Source organism: Saimiri boliviensis, chromosome 1, assembly GCF_048565385.1.
Source record: "Saimiri boliviensis isolate mSaiBol1 chromosome 1, mSaiBol1.pri, whole genome shotgun sequence".
Lineage (NCBI taxonomy): Eukaryota > Metazoa > Chordata > Mammalia > Primates > Cebidae > Saimiri > Saimiri boliviensis.
In genome coordinates, this window is record NC_133449.1 from 124,081,818 (window position 1) to 124,099,946 (window position 18,129).

Sequence of the window (18,129 nt, forward strand, 5' to 3'; positions counted from 1 at the left end):
TACTAGGTGCTGTGGGAGTGACACAAATACAGGATCTTAGAAGCTCCTGCCTAAAGTGCTTTATCTGACAGGATCCCACCTTCTTTCTTTCATTCACTGAACATTTTCACGTTGCTTAATATTCATTTCAGTAACCATTCACTAAAAATATTTTTTGAACACTGATGATGTGCTGGACGCTATTCTAGGTAATGGGGGATACATCAGGGAATAAGACAGACAAGGTTTCTGCTTTTGTGAAGCTGACATTCTAGTGGGAAAAACAAACAATAAACAAGGAAAGAAATAAGGAAAATATTTTTTTCTGGATAGTATTAAGCCTTTTAGATGGTCAGGTAAGGCCTCTCTGAAAAGACGACATTTGAACTGATCCCTGCACTATGAAAAAGTATAGGTCGGCCGGGCGTGGTGGCTCAAGCCTGTAATCTCAGCACTTTGGGAGGCCGAGGCAGGTAGATCACCTGAAGTCAGGAGTTCAAGACCAGCCTGATCAACATGGTGAAACCCTGTCTTTAAAAAAAGAAAAGAAAAGAAGAAGTATAGATCAATGCAAAGATTAGAGGGTGGGGGCCAAAGGCACTGTTCCAAGCAGAAAAAGCAGCACTTGCAAAGACTCTGTGGCTACAATGAATTTAGGGTGTTTGAGGAATCTGTTCCTGGAATGTCTGAGCTTGGAACCTAGTGGTTCCAGCTGCAATAAGGTGAGAAGGGTCAGATCATAGAGGGCTATGTAGGCTCTGGTAAGGAGTTTGGGTTTTACTCTAAACCTGATGGAAGCCATTGGAGAGATCAAGTTGAGGAATAGCATTATCTGGCTTATATTTTCAAAAGTTCATTTTGGCTGCAGCGTGGAGAATGGAATGTAAGGACTTAAGATCAAAAGCAGAGAGGCCAGTCAGAAGGTGGTTGCAGTTGTCCAGGTAAGAAGTGATGACTTAGACTAGGAGCAGGTGCTGTCAAGCTATATTTGATTGTAGCTTCAAAAGAATAGGCTGATGGATTGGACATGAATATTTAAGGAAAAACAGTTGACAAGGATTATCCTAGGTTGGGGCCTTAGCCACCAGGGCCTGGAGAAAGGTTGAGCCAGTAGCTAAAGATCCTGGCTATAATCAAATTTTCGATCACTTCTCTGAATGTATACAAGGTACTCTACCCTGTGACAGACTCTGTGGGTGATACAGAGATAAAACATATGTAACCCAGATCCTCAAGCACTTACCTGTTCATTAAAGGTCTCTCCAAGGGTAAGAGGGGAGGGACTGCATTCTTTCAGGCTTCCAGAGTTTTAACAAAGAACTTCTAAAATCAGCCTACCAATGTTATGGTATATTTTGAAAACACTAATGTTTAATGCTTTTAACCCACTGTGCCTGAGGTTGCACTTTTTTGAACTTTTGTAATCTGATATTGGTGATGACCTTGAGCAGTAGGATATAAATAACTCTCTCATGCTTATTGTTCCAATAATGGAACACTAGGCATAAATGGCCTAATACATACACATGCCCCAACAACCACGATAAACAATACTGTATGAATGTTCTGTTCCCATAATAATTGCTGGATTTAGTTTTTAAAATGCAAATTAATGCTGCTCTATAGAAGATGTGGTGTGGTGTGGAAATAGGCCCAAGTTTAACCTGTCTGCCTGATGAAAACCCTCGTTCAATCCTGTCACTATATCTCTCTGATGGGATGTGTCATCCCACTTGGGAGAACATTAAAAATTTAAATGTGAAGTCTTCTGTGACTCTGTGGCTCTCCCAGCTCTTTTTTTTTTTTTTTTGACAGGTTCTGCATGTACGTCATTCATTTATTCATCAAGTATTTGTTACGCGTATACTATGTGCTGGGCATTCTTCTAGATCTAAGGACACATCTGTGAACAAGACAGACAGACAAGGTCTCTGGTTTCAAAGAGCTTACATTCTCATGAGGTATGCAGAAAACAAATAAGCCAACAAGGAAAGAAAAGTGATGAGTAAACATAGTAGAGTAGGAAAATATGCAGAAGGTGGTATGGAGAGAAGGAATCTGGGAAGGTTACTCTGAGGAGCTGGCATTGCAGTTGAGTCCTGAATGTCAAGAATGAACCAGTTCTGTAAAGAGGTGGGAGCAGAATATTCTTGGCAGATGTTAGGACTAGTGCAAAGATCAAAGTGAGATAATCACCCTAGCTTCTGAAATCGAGGAGAAGGCCAGGTACTGAACTGTGGGAATTCTGCAGTCAACAAGATGCCCTCCTGAAGCTATTGGAACTAACAGAAGTAAATAAACCTAAGAGCAGAGAAAGTTAAATAGCACAGGGTGAGGTACGGGAGGTGTAAGATCTAATCACTTAAACTTCTTTAGGGCTCAGCTGGCAGGTGCTTCTGGCCCTTGCCTTGGACACTTTTTTAGCCTCTGACGCACCTTCTGGTCTTGAACTCTAGACCCTGCTGCGTAAGAACAACAAGGAAATAAATCAGCTCCTCCAGAAAGCCCCTGATACAGGTTACCCTCCTCCAGCAGCTCTCCTTCTGTTCACAGGCTATTTCACCATATGCAAACAACCCAAGTCCAAACCAAATTTGTCATCCTGATCTTTGCCTCTGGGGATTGTGAAAACAAAGGGCTGGAAGCCTCCGTTGTTTCCTCTCTGTGATTCCCAGTCATGTCCTGGTTTCCATCCTGACTGCAGTGATGGTCTTACATTAATTAGAGTGAATAAACTCCAGTTCCAGTTTTTTTCCGTAAAGAGAATTGAGAGGCCAGCGAACTTTTCTGGGACTGCCAAAGAAAGTTCTGGAGGGAATTGCCCTGGTCAGTCCAGGAAGTGGAGGCGGGCCTCATGAAACTGGAAGGAGGCCCAAGCTAATGCGTGGCTGAGCTCATTTGCTTGGGACCAGCGACTGTTGTTGTGCAAACATAATGATTACACATTTGCATTTTCTTAATTTTCATTTGGTTTTATTTTCCGTGTTGTTAGTTTCCTGGATGAATCTTGAATAGGAAAGAGTTACACCTATGAAACCCTTGTTGCATCTCTTTACAGGTGTATTTGAATAAACCAGGTTGTCAAATCGTACGATAGCTGAGAAGTGAGAGAAAATCTAATTTCTTTACTTGGTCTCTACAAATCTGGCCTTCCTCATGATCCCCCACTTGCTGGCTAGTGAGGGAAAAATAGATGTTTCGGCTTACCATTTTAAGATCTTGTTTGAGCTAATAATTTAAATAATTTTATTAAATAATGCTCACTAAAGGCTCTGTCTCAGAGTTGTCATCTGGCAGAGGAAGAGTCTGGGGCCTGGGCACAGTGACCTCTGCCCCTAGGCTTTCACAGGGGAGGTCTTTTGTGGGCCTGCTCACCGCCTCTTCTGCTGTCTTTGCAAGCTGACTGGATCTTGGGTAGGCCTTCAAGTGGTGCTTTTTTGGCTCACTCACCTGCGGGTGTTCTCTGAGTTGCTAGGCCTCCCCGTCCCACTTCTGTTGGCACCGTTCCCCACTCCAAGATCTCTCCGTGACTCTCAGCTGTTTGGAGCCTGGGTTGTCCACTAGGCCACTCCGGGAAAGCCCTTCACCAAGACTTTTAGCAACTTCTTGTTCCCATATATACTATAGGGAAGCCAAGAAAGCTTACCTTCAGGCACAACCAGCCACAGCCCAAAGAGCACTTAGAAGCAAACTGGAAAACAATGTGCCTAGCAAGGGCAGGACTTAGGAAAAGACAGCACTCTTGAAAGCTGGATGCCACAGTGGTCTGCTGGTGTTGTCCATACCGCCTCATGAGAATCAGGGGTCAAATTTTCATGAATTCTGAGTGCCGAGTTGTCAAATACGAACATTATTAAACATAAAATTATACAAACTTACAATTAAATAAATTATATCAAAAATCAAGATAATACTCAAAATGGATCATTCCCCACTTATTTTGCTACCATGTGCTGTTATTTATACTTTTGAGGTTACTTACATCTATTATATCTCTATGGTAGAAACACTACATGATGATGTCACAGTGCATGTCTCTTCCCAGCTCTGCATTCGGTGGAGTTATTTTGGTACCACATCATGAAGTTGGCCATGATGGGCGCTGTTTACACCACAGAAATGGGCAAAGACTACACATTAGGGCTGGATTTATTATTTTGTTGATTGTCTAGTCTTAAGAAAGAAATGTAGAAAATGTTAATAATGCAGATTAAATTTACAAGTGTGTGGGGCCTATAGCCATTACATTGTGAGTAGTAAAATAAAATAAGGGAATATTCTTTCAGCATTTGAAAACTATTCAGCAAAGTTACTCAGGTCATTGAGAAATGAGTGAAGATTCAACCAACATACGTCTCTGGTATTGCACTTTCCTCTTACTTGTTAACATAGAGCAAAATGTCAGGTAGCCTTGGAACTATACTTAATCACCAGTTGCAATCACATGTTTTTTACAGATACAAACATGTATCGGTACAGCACCGAGGCAGCCCTTTGTGAGAATGTGTGACTGGCTGCCTCCACCTCCTGCTCTATTCCCTTTCCTGGGGATCTTTGTGTGTGAATAAACCATACAGCAATATACTGTGGCCCTACCCGCAGAGGCCTCCTTCTACTGAATCATGCCAGTTTTACTTTAATGTATCTATATTCCAGGCTGGTTCATGGCAGCCAGTCTTCTTCCCAGAGCTGTAAAGAGTGTGGGCCACTCTCTCTTAACTAATATGCCTCCTTCTCTCTCTTTTCTCTTTTCTATCATCCCTGAAGTATCCGCATTCTACCACTACATGGCAAGTGAGCCTATGGCCTGGTGCCATGGCTGGGAAGTATATCTTATATGGTCTGCAGGAAAGTTTCAGTAACTGACTCTACCAGATCTGGTTGTGATTTGGTAAAAGGAAGTGGGATGGGAGGGAGTGGAACAAAGAAATTTAGAGAAACTTCTCCGAAAGTAATGGGTTAGCTTGCAGTATATTTGCTTGAAGTGCAATCCAATATTTGAATGTTTGTTTTGTTTTTTGAGATGGGGTCTTGCTCTGTTCCCCAGGCTGGAGTACAGTGGCACAATCTCGGCTCATTGCAACTTCCACCTTCCAGGATCAAATTATTCTTCTGCCTCAGTCTCCCAAGTAGCTGAGACCACAAGTATGCACCAAGACACCTAGCTAATTTTTTATTTTTGGTAGAGACAGGGTTTCACCATATTGCCGAGGCTGGTCTTGAACTCCTGAGCTCAAGCCGTCCTCCCACCTCAGCCTCCCAAAGTGCTGGAATTACAGGTGCATGCCATCATGCCCAGCCTCAGTATTTGGGTGGCAAAAACTGCATCTGAACACCGGGACCAACTACATAACTTGTGGGTCCCAGTGCAAAATGAAAATGAAAATGTGAGTCTTCTTGTTCAAATTTATTAAGAACTTCAAGATGGCAACAGAAAACCATTAAATTAAGTCTGAGGCCCCTCTGAGTGTGGAGCCCTGGGGACCACAGGCTGTACCTTCATGGCCCTGGCTCTGCTGCACACCTTATTTCTCTTCAGAACATTCCTAATTACCACCCCCACTCCTGCACCAGGCGCGTGAATGTTCTAAATCAACCAGGGAATGAGTCACATACTCAGAAAAACAAATATGAACGGCATATTACTTTTTTAAAAATCCTTTATTATTTAAGTTTCCTAACTTGTGCCCAGATTCCCTCTGGGGTCTGTGAAACTAAGAGTGAAAGAATGGGAAATGATGTTCCTTTCATTCATGTATGTGTCCATTCATCATTCATTTATTGAGCACCTCCCAGCATTTTCCAGGCCCCGGAAATTCAACAGTGAGCAAAGCAGACATGTCCCTGTACTTGTGAGGCCCTCTGTGTAGTACATGAATGAAGTCTGAACAAATAGTGATTCAAGCAAATACACAATTACAGACTGCGATAAAGCAAGAAGCATGATTTTATGACCCGGGCTTTGATAGACCAAAGGAAATTGGCTAGGATCAGTGGTGTGGTGTTAGGAGTAGGTTATGGAGGTGGTTAGAGAAGATTTCTCTAAGTGTTTTGGGGCTGAGGCCTGAGAAGATGTTTAAAAAGAGGGATCAAGCACATGCCAAAGAGAAGAAAAAGCAGGGACCCAAACCTCTGCAGGACCCCAAAGTGCTCCCTGCAGGGTAATGCCCGCTTTCCTGGCTGCTCAAGGCTGGACCTAAGCTGCTTCTAACTCCTGCTGTCTTTTCAGATTCTCTGATTCTGGGAAACGAAGAATTGGCAGGAACTGAAAATGACTAGGAAGAGGACATACTGGGTGCCCAACTCTTCTGGTGGCCTCGTGAATCTTGGCATGGACATAGGCGATGACATGGTTTCAGGACTTAGTTATGTAAGTAGATCTCTTAACATCAGTACCCCAGGAAATTGAGTTGGCAGAATATTCTCCATGGTCATAGTTAAACAAGGTCAAACAATTTTGTCCCATATTTATTTACTCTTGATTTTTTTTTCTTTTTTCCTCTCTCTCTCTCTCTCTCTCTCTCTCTCTCTCTCTTTTGACTCAGGGTCTTGCTTTGTCACCCAGGCTGAAGCTTCCTGGGTTCAAGTGATTCCCCCACCTCAGCCTCCTGAGTAGCTGGGACTTCCAGGCACATACCACCACACCCAGCTAATTTTAATTTTTTTTCACATAAACAGGGGTCTCCTATGATGCCCAGGCTGGTCTTGAACTCCTGGCCTCAAACAATCCTCCTGTCTTGGCCTCCCAAATCACTGAGATTATAAGCATGAGCCACGCCACTCAGCTACCCTTGATTTTTTTCAAATGGACCTCAGGCTTTCAAAACTACCTCAATTATAATCCATCATCATGGCACATCTTCATGGTTTATGCATATCTCTATGCATAAGATTGTATAGAGATCAAATTGTATCTATCTCTATCTCTATCATCTATTATCTATTTATCTATGCATTTACTTATAATAATAATAAGCATCTGCAAACCCATCACCAACACACCAGCTTGGACCTTGACAATCACATGCAGCAACTGGTCTTCCCCCATCTCATTTTCCAATTCTCCCTACCTGATGTAACTATTAATCTGAATCTCTTTCTGTTAGTCCCTGATGTGCTTTTAAAATAGTATTATTTATTCTATATGAAATCCTAAAAATTACTTGTCCTTTTATTTTAGTTGTCAAAAGGGAAACATGGTATTTCAGGATGACTTTTTTACTTATTGGTTTCTTTTTAGTAGATTTAACCTCAGTGAGTGACTTGGTCTCTCATTCTGCAGGCAATTGTGGCACACTTTGTTCCTGTCTAAATTATTTACTGTAAGATAAAAATCCAAAGACATAAGAGTGACTTGACCAGACTCACTCGCAAATGTAGGGCAGAGTGCATGCTGGGATCCAGTTGCCCTGACTCTTGGACCCCCTGCTTTTTCCTGGTATGGAAACCTTTCTTTCGAAAGCAGGGTGTGGAAACATCTATCTCAGCATGAGCGTCTGGTCCAACATTCCTTCAGGACAGAATTTATGAGATTTGAAACTGATGCTCTTTTGTTTCTCTTTTCCAAGAAAACCTACACTGTCCCATATGGCCCCTGGAATCAGCAAGAGAGAAATCCTGAGGCCCTGGGGAGGGTGGGTGTCCCACCGTGGGGGAAGTATGATGCTGCCTGGAGAACCATGATTCCCTTCCGCCCCAAAACAAGGTGAGTCCTGACTAGGGGAGGGAAGGAAGGCTGTATCCACCAGGATAACACCAACCTTCTCAACTAGACCTCTCCCAAAGGTTGCACAACTATGTCCTTACAGAGCCAAATCCCTTCAGAGCAGCCTGAGGCACATCAGGGAGGCACCATCATCACAGCCATTCATTCATTATTCATTCATTCAGAAAGGATCATTGAGCACCTACATGTGCCAGGCACTGTGCTACAGCACAGGGGAAGAATAGTGAGCAAAACAGAGGCAACCTTTGCCATCATGGACCTCACGTGGGAGAGAAAGACAATAAGCAAATAAACCTGTAAATGAATGTGACTACAAGCTGCTTGAGAAAGGTGCTGTGAGGAAGTATGCGAGTTTTGAGGGGCAAGAGAATGGTGACAACCTGATAGGTTCTGAGTGGCTTAAGCTGAGTGACTCCTAGATGGGGAACAAGAATTTCCTCAGCAAGAGCAGAAGAATGATCGGGGAACAGTGTGTGGGACAGCCTTACCTGGAGGTGCAAGGAACACAGTGTGACGTGTCCAGGAACTGAGAAAGAAGGAGGCCAGTGTCTCTGGAGAATCTTGTGTAGTGTGGATGTGGCATGAGGTGAAGCTGCAGAGGCAGGCAGATGACAGAGGATCAGGCAGGTTCTCAAAGGCCACGTTAAGGATACCGGCCTTGGTTATAAGAGTAGCTAGGAGCCACAGGAAAGCCCTAGGATGTTAGCCTTAAATTTAAGAATAAAAGAAATTCAGTGTATTTCCCCGAATCGATCATAGGTTAATGCAATCATCTCCAAATTGCTTTCCATGTTTAACAGAAAAAAAGTCACACAACAATTTTGTTTGTTCATTTTAATTTTTTTTTGAGACGGAGTCTCACTCTGTTGCCCAGGCTGGAGTGTAGTTGTGTAATCTCAGCTCACTACAACTTTTACCTCCTAGGTTCAAGTGATTCTCCTGTCTCAGCCTCCCAAATAGCTGGGATTACAGATGCCCACCACCATGCCTGGCTAATTTTTATATCTTTAGTAGAGATGGGTTTCACCACGTTGGCCAGGCTGATCTCGAACTCCTAACTGCAAGTGATCCACCTGCCTTGGCCTCGAAAAGTGCTGGGATTACAGATGTGAGCTGCCACACCTGGCCAGGCAATTTAAATAGATTTTAAAATGTTGTACAAATATAAAACACTCATTTTTATTTCAAAAGTTGGTGGGAAATATCCAGTCATTAAACAGTTAACAAAACATATGCCAGTAGATTACATAAAAGACTGTGTATAATATCAAAAGAACTGAAAACAGTCTTCCCTGTAAAAATAATGTAAAATGAACTTTCCAATTGAAAATATCATCCATACCACACATCATGCAAATGGAAAGCTAAGCATACTACATTCTTTAGTGTAGCCAAATAAATTCAGATTGAGACATCTTTGCAATAGGGAAACAGCCATTCAATATGAGTTTGTTCTTGTTTCTTTTTCTAGCAAGTGATGGTTCTGTGTATTTTATGCATAAAGAACAGCTATATTTCAAACCTTTTTATTGTAATAAATACTAAAGCAACATAGTAATACTTTATAATTTAGGACCAAGTTGCTTTCTAACTTACTACGGCTTTGCTTTCAGGGGATGTACAGAATCACGTTCCCGTAAGCATACACATGCTCATCTGTCATTTACTGACAAGACCTTAACGCTCTGCTAGTCTGACTCTTTAGCTTTTCATCACCAAAAGTTCATTTTGTATTTCTCATTTTCCCTTCTCTCCAACATGTTTTTTAAGATTTTATCTATCAACAAACTGAATTTGTTTTCCCATTTTTAAAATCTGAGCCTCTGTCAATACGAGCTGCATTGTGACTGTATTGAATTGATGTTATCTCCACTAAGAACAAAGAACCTTGGTGCTTTTGTTCACCTGGGTAACTCCATTTTAAGTAAATACGTTGTTTCTGTTGGGACTTTGAGATATTGGCACTGGCTCACAGATCTCGCCTTATCTTTTGTGATCACAAATGGTACGATCTCCTGCCCTCCCCTCACCCACTCCTTGCTCCAGTATCCCTGGTAAGGGCATGTGGCCAGCCTTGTCAAGAACTCACAGCCCAGTACTGTGAGGATATAAAAGGGTGGAGAAAAGTTGTCATAGCCCCTCTCCCCTACCCCGCAAAAAGAAATCCCGTAAGTTTGGCATTTTCATCTTCCCATCTTTCTCTCAAGACTGTTTTCAAATTGCATTTTCTTCCCACTGGGACACATAATCTTAAAAACAATTTTGAAAAAAAAAAAAGTAGAAAAATGACACATAATCCCAACACCATAATTTAATCATTTTGGATATTTGTAAATTATTATTATTATTATTATTATTTTTTTGAGATGGAGTTTCGCTCTTGTTACCCAGGCTGGAGTGCAATGGCGCAATCTTGGCTCACCGCAACCTCCACCTCCTGGGCTCAGGCAATTCTCCTGCCTCAGCCTCCTAAGTAGCTGGGATTACAGGCATGCGCCACCACCCCCAGCTAGTTTTTTTTTTTTTTTTTGTATTTTTAGTAGAGACGGGGTTTTCACCATGTTTACCAGGATGGTCTCGATCTCTCAACCTCATGATCCACCCGCCTCGGCCTCCCAAAGTGCTGGGATTACAGGCTTGAGCCACCGCGCCCGGCAGAATTTAATTTTTTTTTTTTTTTTTTTTATAAAGATGGGGTTTCACCATGATGGCCAGTCTGGTCTTGAACTCCTGACCTCAGGTGATCCACCCACCTCGGCCTCCCAAAGTGATAGGATTACAGGTGTGAGCCACTGCGCCGGCCTGTAAATTATTCTTAAAGATAATACCTTCACATCTTTATTTATGTATGTATTCAATTTTATTGTTTGCAAAAGTTTCACAGGAGAATGAAAGCCATGAGACTCTCTCTTCCTATTCCTTTGCCAACTCTGACACCTTCTTCAAAGTCAACCACTATCAGAAATTTGATATAAATGTACATACTATTTGTCTGCTTTCCGTCCTTTCTTCCTTTTTTATATATGTAAAAAAAATGCTAAGCATTTTTTTATTTTATTTTTTTTGTTTTGAGACAGAGTCACACTCTGTCTCCCAGGCTGGAGTGCAGTGGCATGATCTCAGCTCACTGCAACCTCCGTCTCCAGGTTCAAGTGATTCTCGTGACTCAGCCTCCCAAGTAGCTAGATTACAGGTGTGTGCATCACCATACTTGGCTAATTTTTGTATTTTTAGTAGAGATAGGGTTTTACTATGTTGGCCCGACTGGTCTTGAACTCCTGACCTCAGGTGATCCATCCGCCTCAGCCTCCCTAAGTGCTGGGATTACAGGCATAAGCCACCGCACCTGGCCAACACTGAGTTTTTAATCTGCATGTTGCCTTTTTTTAGTTCTTGCTTGGAACTCTTCCTGTGTTCTACCTGTAAACAAACCCTATTGAAACAAAACAAAACAAAACATCTACGTTGCATTTCATAGTATGGGTAGATCATAATTTCTCTCTTTTTCGTTTAAATAATTCCTCAGTTAGTGGGTATTTTTGTTGTTTATGATTTTCTGCTTACAAGTAAGAGTCATGAAAACATGCTTGTGTGTAGATCTAGGTGACTCTCTTGTGTTTTTCCATAGTTATCATTCATCCTTGCAAAATCTTGATCCTGACTTCATTCTTATCCCTGTGGCCCCTCTGCTAGGTTTCCTGCCCCCAATCCCTTGGACGATGCTGGTCTGTTCTCCTACTTCACCGTTTCATGGCTCACCCCATTCATGATCCGAGGCTTCCAGAATCGCTTAGATGAGAACAGCATCCCGCAACTGTCAGTCCATGATGCCTCAGACAAAAATGTCCAAAGGTGAAGCTGTAATGGGCAAGCCAATGGACAGTTTAAAGACTGTCTCTTGGTGGGATGATGACCAGAGATGCTTAAGGGTGGTAGGGAGGGACCATTACAGACTTGGCTCTTCCTGTAAGAAGAAGCCTCACACTAAGTGAGGGTTCCTAACCTGAGGTTCATGAATCACCTAAAATGGTATGGATATTTTGTATATATGGGCTGGAGATCTTTCTCTGGAGCAAGAATTCACATTTCTAATCAGACTTACCGAAAGGCTTGTGAACCCAAGAAAGTTATTTATTTTTTATTTTTAAATTTTATTTTTGTTATTATTTTTTGAGACAGAGTCTTGCTCTGTCACCCAGGCTAGAGTGCAGAGGTATGATCATGGCTCACTGCAACCTCTGCCTCCTGGGTTCAAGTGATTCTTCTGCCTCAGCATCTCAAGTAGCTGGGATTAGGCCTTTGCCATCATGCCTAGCTAATTTTTGTATTTTCAGTAGAGATGGGGTTTCCCCATGTTGGGCAGGCTTATCTTGAACTCCTGACCTCCTGTGATACACCTGCCTCGGCCTCCCAGATTGCTGGAGTTACAGGCGTGAGCCACCATGCCTGGCCCAAGAAAGTTAGAAATGACCACCTCTAGTCCCTTTTCATTTTCTCTTCTGGATCAGGCATTCAACAGTGACACTGAGTGACAACAGAGACATTTGGGCAAGTGGCCCAGTCTCCCAGTTCTCAAACCACCACTAACTAATGGTGTGATTAAATTTCTCGTACCACCCACCACACAAATTAATATGAGGACCAAAAGTGGGAGAATATGAATATGTGATTATATGGTTTTAAAGGTCCCGTATTCATGTTCCTACCTCTAGTGCTTCATGAGAGATACCAGGTGGAAAACAAAAGTTTCCAAACGCTTTCTGGAAATTATAGTCTCCTAAGAGCCTCCCCAAAAAGAGCCATTAGTGATCAGGGGAGTTCCTGAAATGTTGTGTTACAGCCAGGTGTCGGAGATTTATAAAGCAACTGAGCACATTGAAGGCACATATTTTCAAAGTAGCCTCTTTTTTTTTTTTTTTTTTTTTTTTGAGACGGAGTTTTCGCTCTTCTTACCCAGGCTGGAGTGCAATGGCGCGATCTCGGCTCACTGCAACCTCCGCCTGCTGGGTTCAGGCAATTCTCCTGCCTCAGCCTCCTGAGTAGCTGGGATTACAGGCACGCGCCACCATGCCCAGCTAATTTTTTGTATTTTTTAGTAGAGATGGGGTTTCACCATGTTGACCAGGATGGTCTCGATCTCTCGACCTCGTGATCCACCCGCCTTGGCCTCCCAAAGTGCTAGGATTACAAGCTTGAGCCACCGCGCCCAGCCAGAAGGCACATATTTTCACATGGAATATAGAAAATGGGTAAACTTTAACCCATTGCTTCTCAGACTTATTTGGCAAGAAAAAAAGAAGTGTTTCCAGGAAACACTTTTTGGATAATGCCAAATATTGGTCAGGTTCTCATCTCTTACCAACTGTGATATCAGACAAGTTTCCCTTTCTGGGCCCTGTGTCTTTGTGTATAAAATAGTGGATCATAAATTTATTTCATGGTCCTTCATAGGATTGTTGCAAGAAACAAAAGAGGTAATACATTCAATTTTTAAAGTACCTGGAGAATCACTTGAACCTGGAAGGCAGAGGTTGCAGTGAGCCGAGATCACGCCACTGCACTCCAGACTGGGTGACAGAGTGAGACTCCATCTTAAAATAATAATAATAATAATAAAGTACCTGGAAAAATGCTTGATGCTTAGTAGGTAACCAGCTAAATAAATGTGAGTTTGCTTGTTCTTCTCTAACCATTGTGAATATATGATTTCCTGATTTCCTTCTGTTCACTTCCAGTTCACTGATTCTCTTTTTAATTGCATTACTCACAATGTTTGTTCACAAACAATTTTGCAATCACTCCATTTTTTTTTTTTTTTTTTTTTTTTTTTTTTTTTTTTTTTTTTTGAGACTGAATCTTGCTCTGTTGCCAGGCTGGAGGGCAGTGGTGCAATCTCAGCTCATTGCAGCCTCCACCTCCTGTGTTCAAGCGATTCTTCCACCTCAGCCTCCCGAGTAGCTGGGACCACAGGCACGTGCCACCACACCTGGCTAATTTTTTTATTTTTAGTAGAGACAGGGTTTCACCATGTTGGCCAGGATGGTCTCGATCTCTTGACTTCTTGATCCGCCCAGCTTGGCTGGGATTACAGGCGTGAGCCACTGTGCTGGGCCAATCACTCCATTTTTATTTTTGTTTTAAAGATAAAGTCTGACTATATTTCCCAAACTATTAAATACAGGAGGAATGGAAGAATTAGAAAACTCCATTTTTCCAGCACTAGTGGAGGTGGCACTAGGCAGTGGTCATCAGTGTTGGAGAATTTGATAATGAAGGAGTCAGGCTGACACACGCCAACATTCCTAAGGTGGGAACCAGACATCATACAGTTTCTGATGTGAGGCAACAAGAAGTACACTACATCACCTCTTACATTTTTTTCCCAAATGGCGTGAATTCTGGATTTCAGTGAGCCTTGGGTCTAATGACCAGTTTATTACGAAGCACAGGGGATCAAGGATTATGTTAGACAACACCACGGATATGCAATCAGTTCAGTCCAGAATGTGGGAGATCCAACAGGATGAATAAAAATCAGTTTCTCCAACAAATACATGCATAGAAATGCAGACAAGGGGAAATGCTTACAGATTAAAATGCAACGCAAGAGCGCTATCAGATTTCTCCTTTAGATGCAATGTGTGGACCTTGTTTGGATCTTGATTCAGAGAAACTAACTTTATAAAGACATGTTTAAATAATTAGAGAAATTTCAGTGCAGACTGGGCATTAAATGCCATTAAGTAATTATTGTTACTGTGGTGTTATTTTTATTGTTACCATGTGCGTGTGTGTTTTTTTTTCCCGTCGCCTAGGCTGGAGTGCAGTGGCATAATCTCGACTCACTGTAACCTTTGCCTCCTGGGTTCAAGTGATTCTTCTGTATCAGCCTCCCGAGTAGCTGGGATTGCAGGCGCACACCACCATGCCTAATTTTTGTATTTCTAGTAGTAACAGGGTTTCACCATGTTGACCAGGATGGTCTTGAACTCCTGACCTCAAGTGATCCACCCGCCTTGGCCTCCCAAAGTGCTGGGATTACAGGCATGGGCCACTGTGCCCAGCTTTGTTGCTACAGTTTTTTAAAGGGCCTTATCTGAAAGAGATACATACTGAAGCATTTATAGATAAAATGATAGGATGACCGAGATTTGCTTCAAATCCTCCAGGAAACAAAAGACAAAGGGAGGAGACATGAAACAAAAGTGTCAAACGTTTTTAATTCTGGAAGGGGGGGGGATGAGTACTCAGAAGATTCCTACTTTGTTCTATTTTGTTATGTTTGAAAATTTCAGCAACAAAGCTCTTGGCTAGCAAGAACTAGGATGTTTTGGTGTCACATACAAAGAGATTCCACCTGTTCCATTTTCCTCTTTTCAAGGCTTCGCCGCCTTTGGGAAGAAGAAGTCTCAAGGCGAGGGATTGAAAAAGCTTCAGTATTTCGGGTGATGATGAGGTTCCAGAGAACAAGGATGATTTTCGATATGCTTCTGAGTTTCTGCTTCTGCATTACCACTGTCCTCGGGCCAGTAAGTGGCAGATTTGGTGAGGCTTGGGGGACTCTAGGCTTCAGAGGTTTAGAAATGGAAATGGGGGCATGTTCAAGGCCATGCCAGGAGTTGGGGATGCATTTGTCTTTCAGCTGCTGTCTAGAAAATGAAGACTTTTTGAGGGCAGTAGAGCATAGTGGTTAGGGGTAGCTAACCACCAAGGAGTGGCCCTGTAGCCACCGCTTGAGTTCAAACCATGTCCCTGCCACTTAGCTGCTGGGTAACTTCAGGCAGTATAGTCACCCTCTCTGTGCCTTGGTTTCCTCATGGAATCCATTGCCGACCTCAGGTGTAGACCTTATGGAAACCGTTGCAGGTAAAACAGAGAGCTGCCTCATAGGGAAACATTAAATGAGATAAGAATATAAAGCACTTAGAACATGGCCTGGTTCAGTACATGTTAGCTCCTCTGAGAAATGCTTGAGCAACTCTGGGAATGCAGGTAGCAGCAAAGAATGGTCTTCTCCAGGTACCATGGTTGGGATGAATGGGCTCTATTTCCCATTATTCTCCAGTTCCTGAGCCCAAGAGGCTCAAATCAGAGGAAGAATCCGATTGGCCAGCTGGGGTCACATGATCACCGGTTGACCAGAAGAAGTGGGGCACTTTGATTGACAGTCCAGTCTAGACTGCATGCAACAGGGGAGTTGGGAGTCTTCCCAGAAGAAAACTGAGGCACTGGTACCAGCTAAGGGGAGGTGAATGTAAATCAGGAAGAAACAGCAGTCGATGACAGAATGAAGATACCTGAGTTGGGTGACAGGTGCTGGGTCTTCTAGATCCACTCTCCATCATTTTCCACCCTGCCCTGTGCCCCTAGGGTGGATCACATTAATGGGTCCCCACTGCTCTCTGGCTTCTGGTTGGGGTTGACTAGTGGGAGATTCCAATAGGAGAGACTGGAGGGAGGGAGAAGATGAGGTCAGGATAGTATTCCCTGGGTGGCCTCCCTCCCTGTCCCTGGAGGCTGGTGACCAGAGCTCCTGTCCCGACCCTCTCTGCGTGCCTAACCCCTTCTGTGCCCCAGAACCTCTCCCTGCCTTTGTCCCTTAGGCCTAAGGGGGCCACTGTTTGCTGCTATCACCAGCTCTGTGGTGCTCCATCAGGCCTTGTTGGATTTCCCAAATTCTGCCCATACTTTTGTAAAGCCACTTTGTTACCTCCTAAATCACCATTTTGTGTAGGCCCCAGTCTCCTGTCAGGACCGGGGCAGAGCCACCTAAGGTTTCAGAACTGGCTCGGTTGAACTCCTAAGTCTCCTCCAAATGCACTGTAACTTTCTTGAGAGCAGGATTGTGCTTAAGTCAGTTTTGATCCTTCAACAAATCCCCAGCATGAATCAGACCTTCCAACCCTTCTTCCAACAACAAAATATCAAACATGTTTTTGGAGGGCAGTCTGAATGATCCAAACTTCCATTTCCTTGTAGACATTGATTGTACCAAAGATCCTGGAATATTCAGAAGAGCAGTCGGGGAATGTTGTCCATGGAGTGGGACTCTGCTTAGCCCTTTTTTTCCTTGAATGTGTGAAGTCTCTGAGTTTCTGCTCCACTTGGGTCATCAACCAGCGCACAGCCATCAGGTTCCGAGCAGCTGTTTCTTCCTTTGCCTTTGAGAAGCTCATTCAATTTAAGTCTCTAATGCACATCACCTCGGGAGAGGTAGGTGACTGGGACTGCCAATTCCAGGACGACTTCCCTACTCCTCCAGACATCACTGCCCTGGGGCCCAAGAGAGGGAGAAAAGGGGGTTAGGAGAGGAAGAAGAAAGAGAAAAGAAATAATTCCTAGGTTGAGTGTGGATAACCATCAACAATTGCCTCTGGGTCATGAAAGCAGGCCAACAATAATGCAGGAAATGCCACTTACATTCAGAGACTAGAGAGGATTTATCCATTCATTCAACAAGTAGGAGCTTTGAGAGGCCCAGGCAGGAGGATTCCTTAAGTCAGGAGTTCGAGACTAGCTTGGGCAACATGGAAAGACTCTGTCTGTACCAAAAAGAAGAAACACACATACACACACACACACACACACACACACACACACACACACACACGAATAAAAATCCGCCATCTGTAGTGGCTCATGCCTTGTGACCCCAGTTGTGGGAGGCCAAGGCAGGAGGATTGCTTGAATCCAGGAGTTTGAGACTAGCCTGGGAAACATGACAAAACCCGATCTCTACCTCCCACCCTGCAAAAAAAAAAAAAAAAAAAAAAAAAAAAAAAAAAAAAAAAATTGGGCATGGTGGTGCATGCCTGTAGACTCAGCTACTCAGGAGGCTGAGGTGGGAGGATCATCTGAGCCCAGGGAGGCCAAGGCTGCAGTGAACCATGATCATGCCACTGTACTCCAGCCTGGGCAACGGATGATACCCTGCCTCAAAACAAATACAAAACAAAACAAGAAAATTAGCCGGGTGTGGTGGTTTGTACCTGTAGTCCCAGCAACTTGAGAAGCTAAGGCAGGAGGATCACTTGAGCCCAGGTGTTCAAGCCTGCAGTGAGCTATGATTACACCACTCTACTCCAGCCTAGGTAACAGAATGAGACCCTGTCTCAAACGCGCGTGTGCGCGCGCACACACACACACACACGCACATATGTGTGCGTGCACACACACACACACCAGATAGTGACTGGGGCCTATTCTGAGCCAGATTCTAGGCTCCTGAACAAAAAGACGAATCTCAAGTTGAAGCAAGTTGGAAAGTGCATCCCCTCAGCCAACCTGAGGGTGAGGGTATGGGAAGACTTGATGGCTTAGGGAAGTCTTCTAGGGAAAAGCAATTCTAGTTAACATCTCAGAGTTTCAATTTCCTTATCCGCCAAAAAGGAATCTTTTTGCCTGCCTGGTCATTGTTACTGTCC

The 18,129-nt window shown here is 43.3% G+C and overlaps 1 protein-coding gene across 1 annotated transcript in view; it reads left to right on the forward strand.

Moving 5' to 3' along the window:
* The first annotated feature begins 1,800 nt into the window (after positions 1–1,800).
* ABCC11 (ATP binding cassette subfamily C member 11) overlaps positions 1,801–18,129 on the forward strand; it is a 70,721-nt gene continuing 54,392 nt past the window's right edge. The window contains exons 1-6 of the mRNA XM_039475862.2: positions 1,801–1,940; positions 6,209–6,349; positions 7,548–7,684; positions 11,399–11,557; positions 15,087–15,234; positions 16,685–16,918. Coding sequence (XP_039331796.1) covers positions 6,251–6,349; positions 7,548–7,684; positions 11,399–11,557; positions 15,087–15,234; positions 16,685–16,918 — 777 coding nt within the window. The 5' untranslated portion in view covers positions 1,801–1,940; positions 6,209–6,250. The remainder of the gene's footprint in view (positions 1,941–6,208; positions 6,350–7,547; positions 7,685–11,398; positions 11,558–15,086; positions 15,235–16,684; positions 16,919–18,129) is intronic.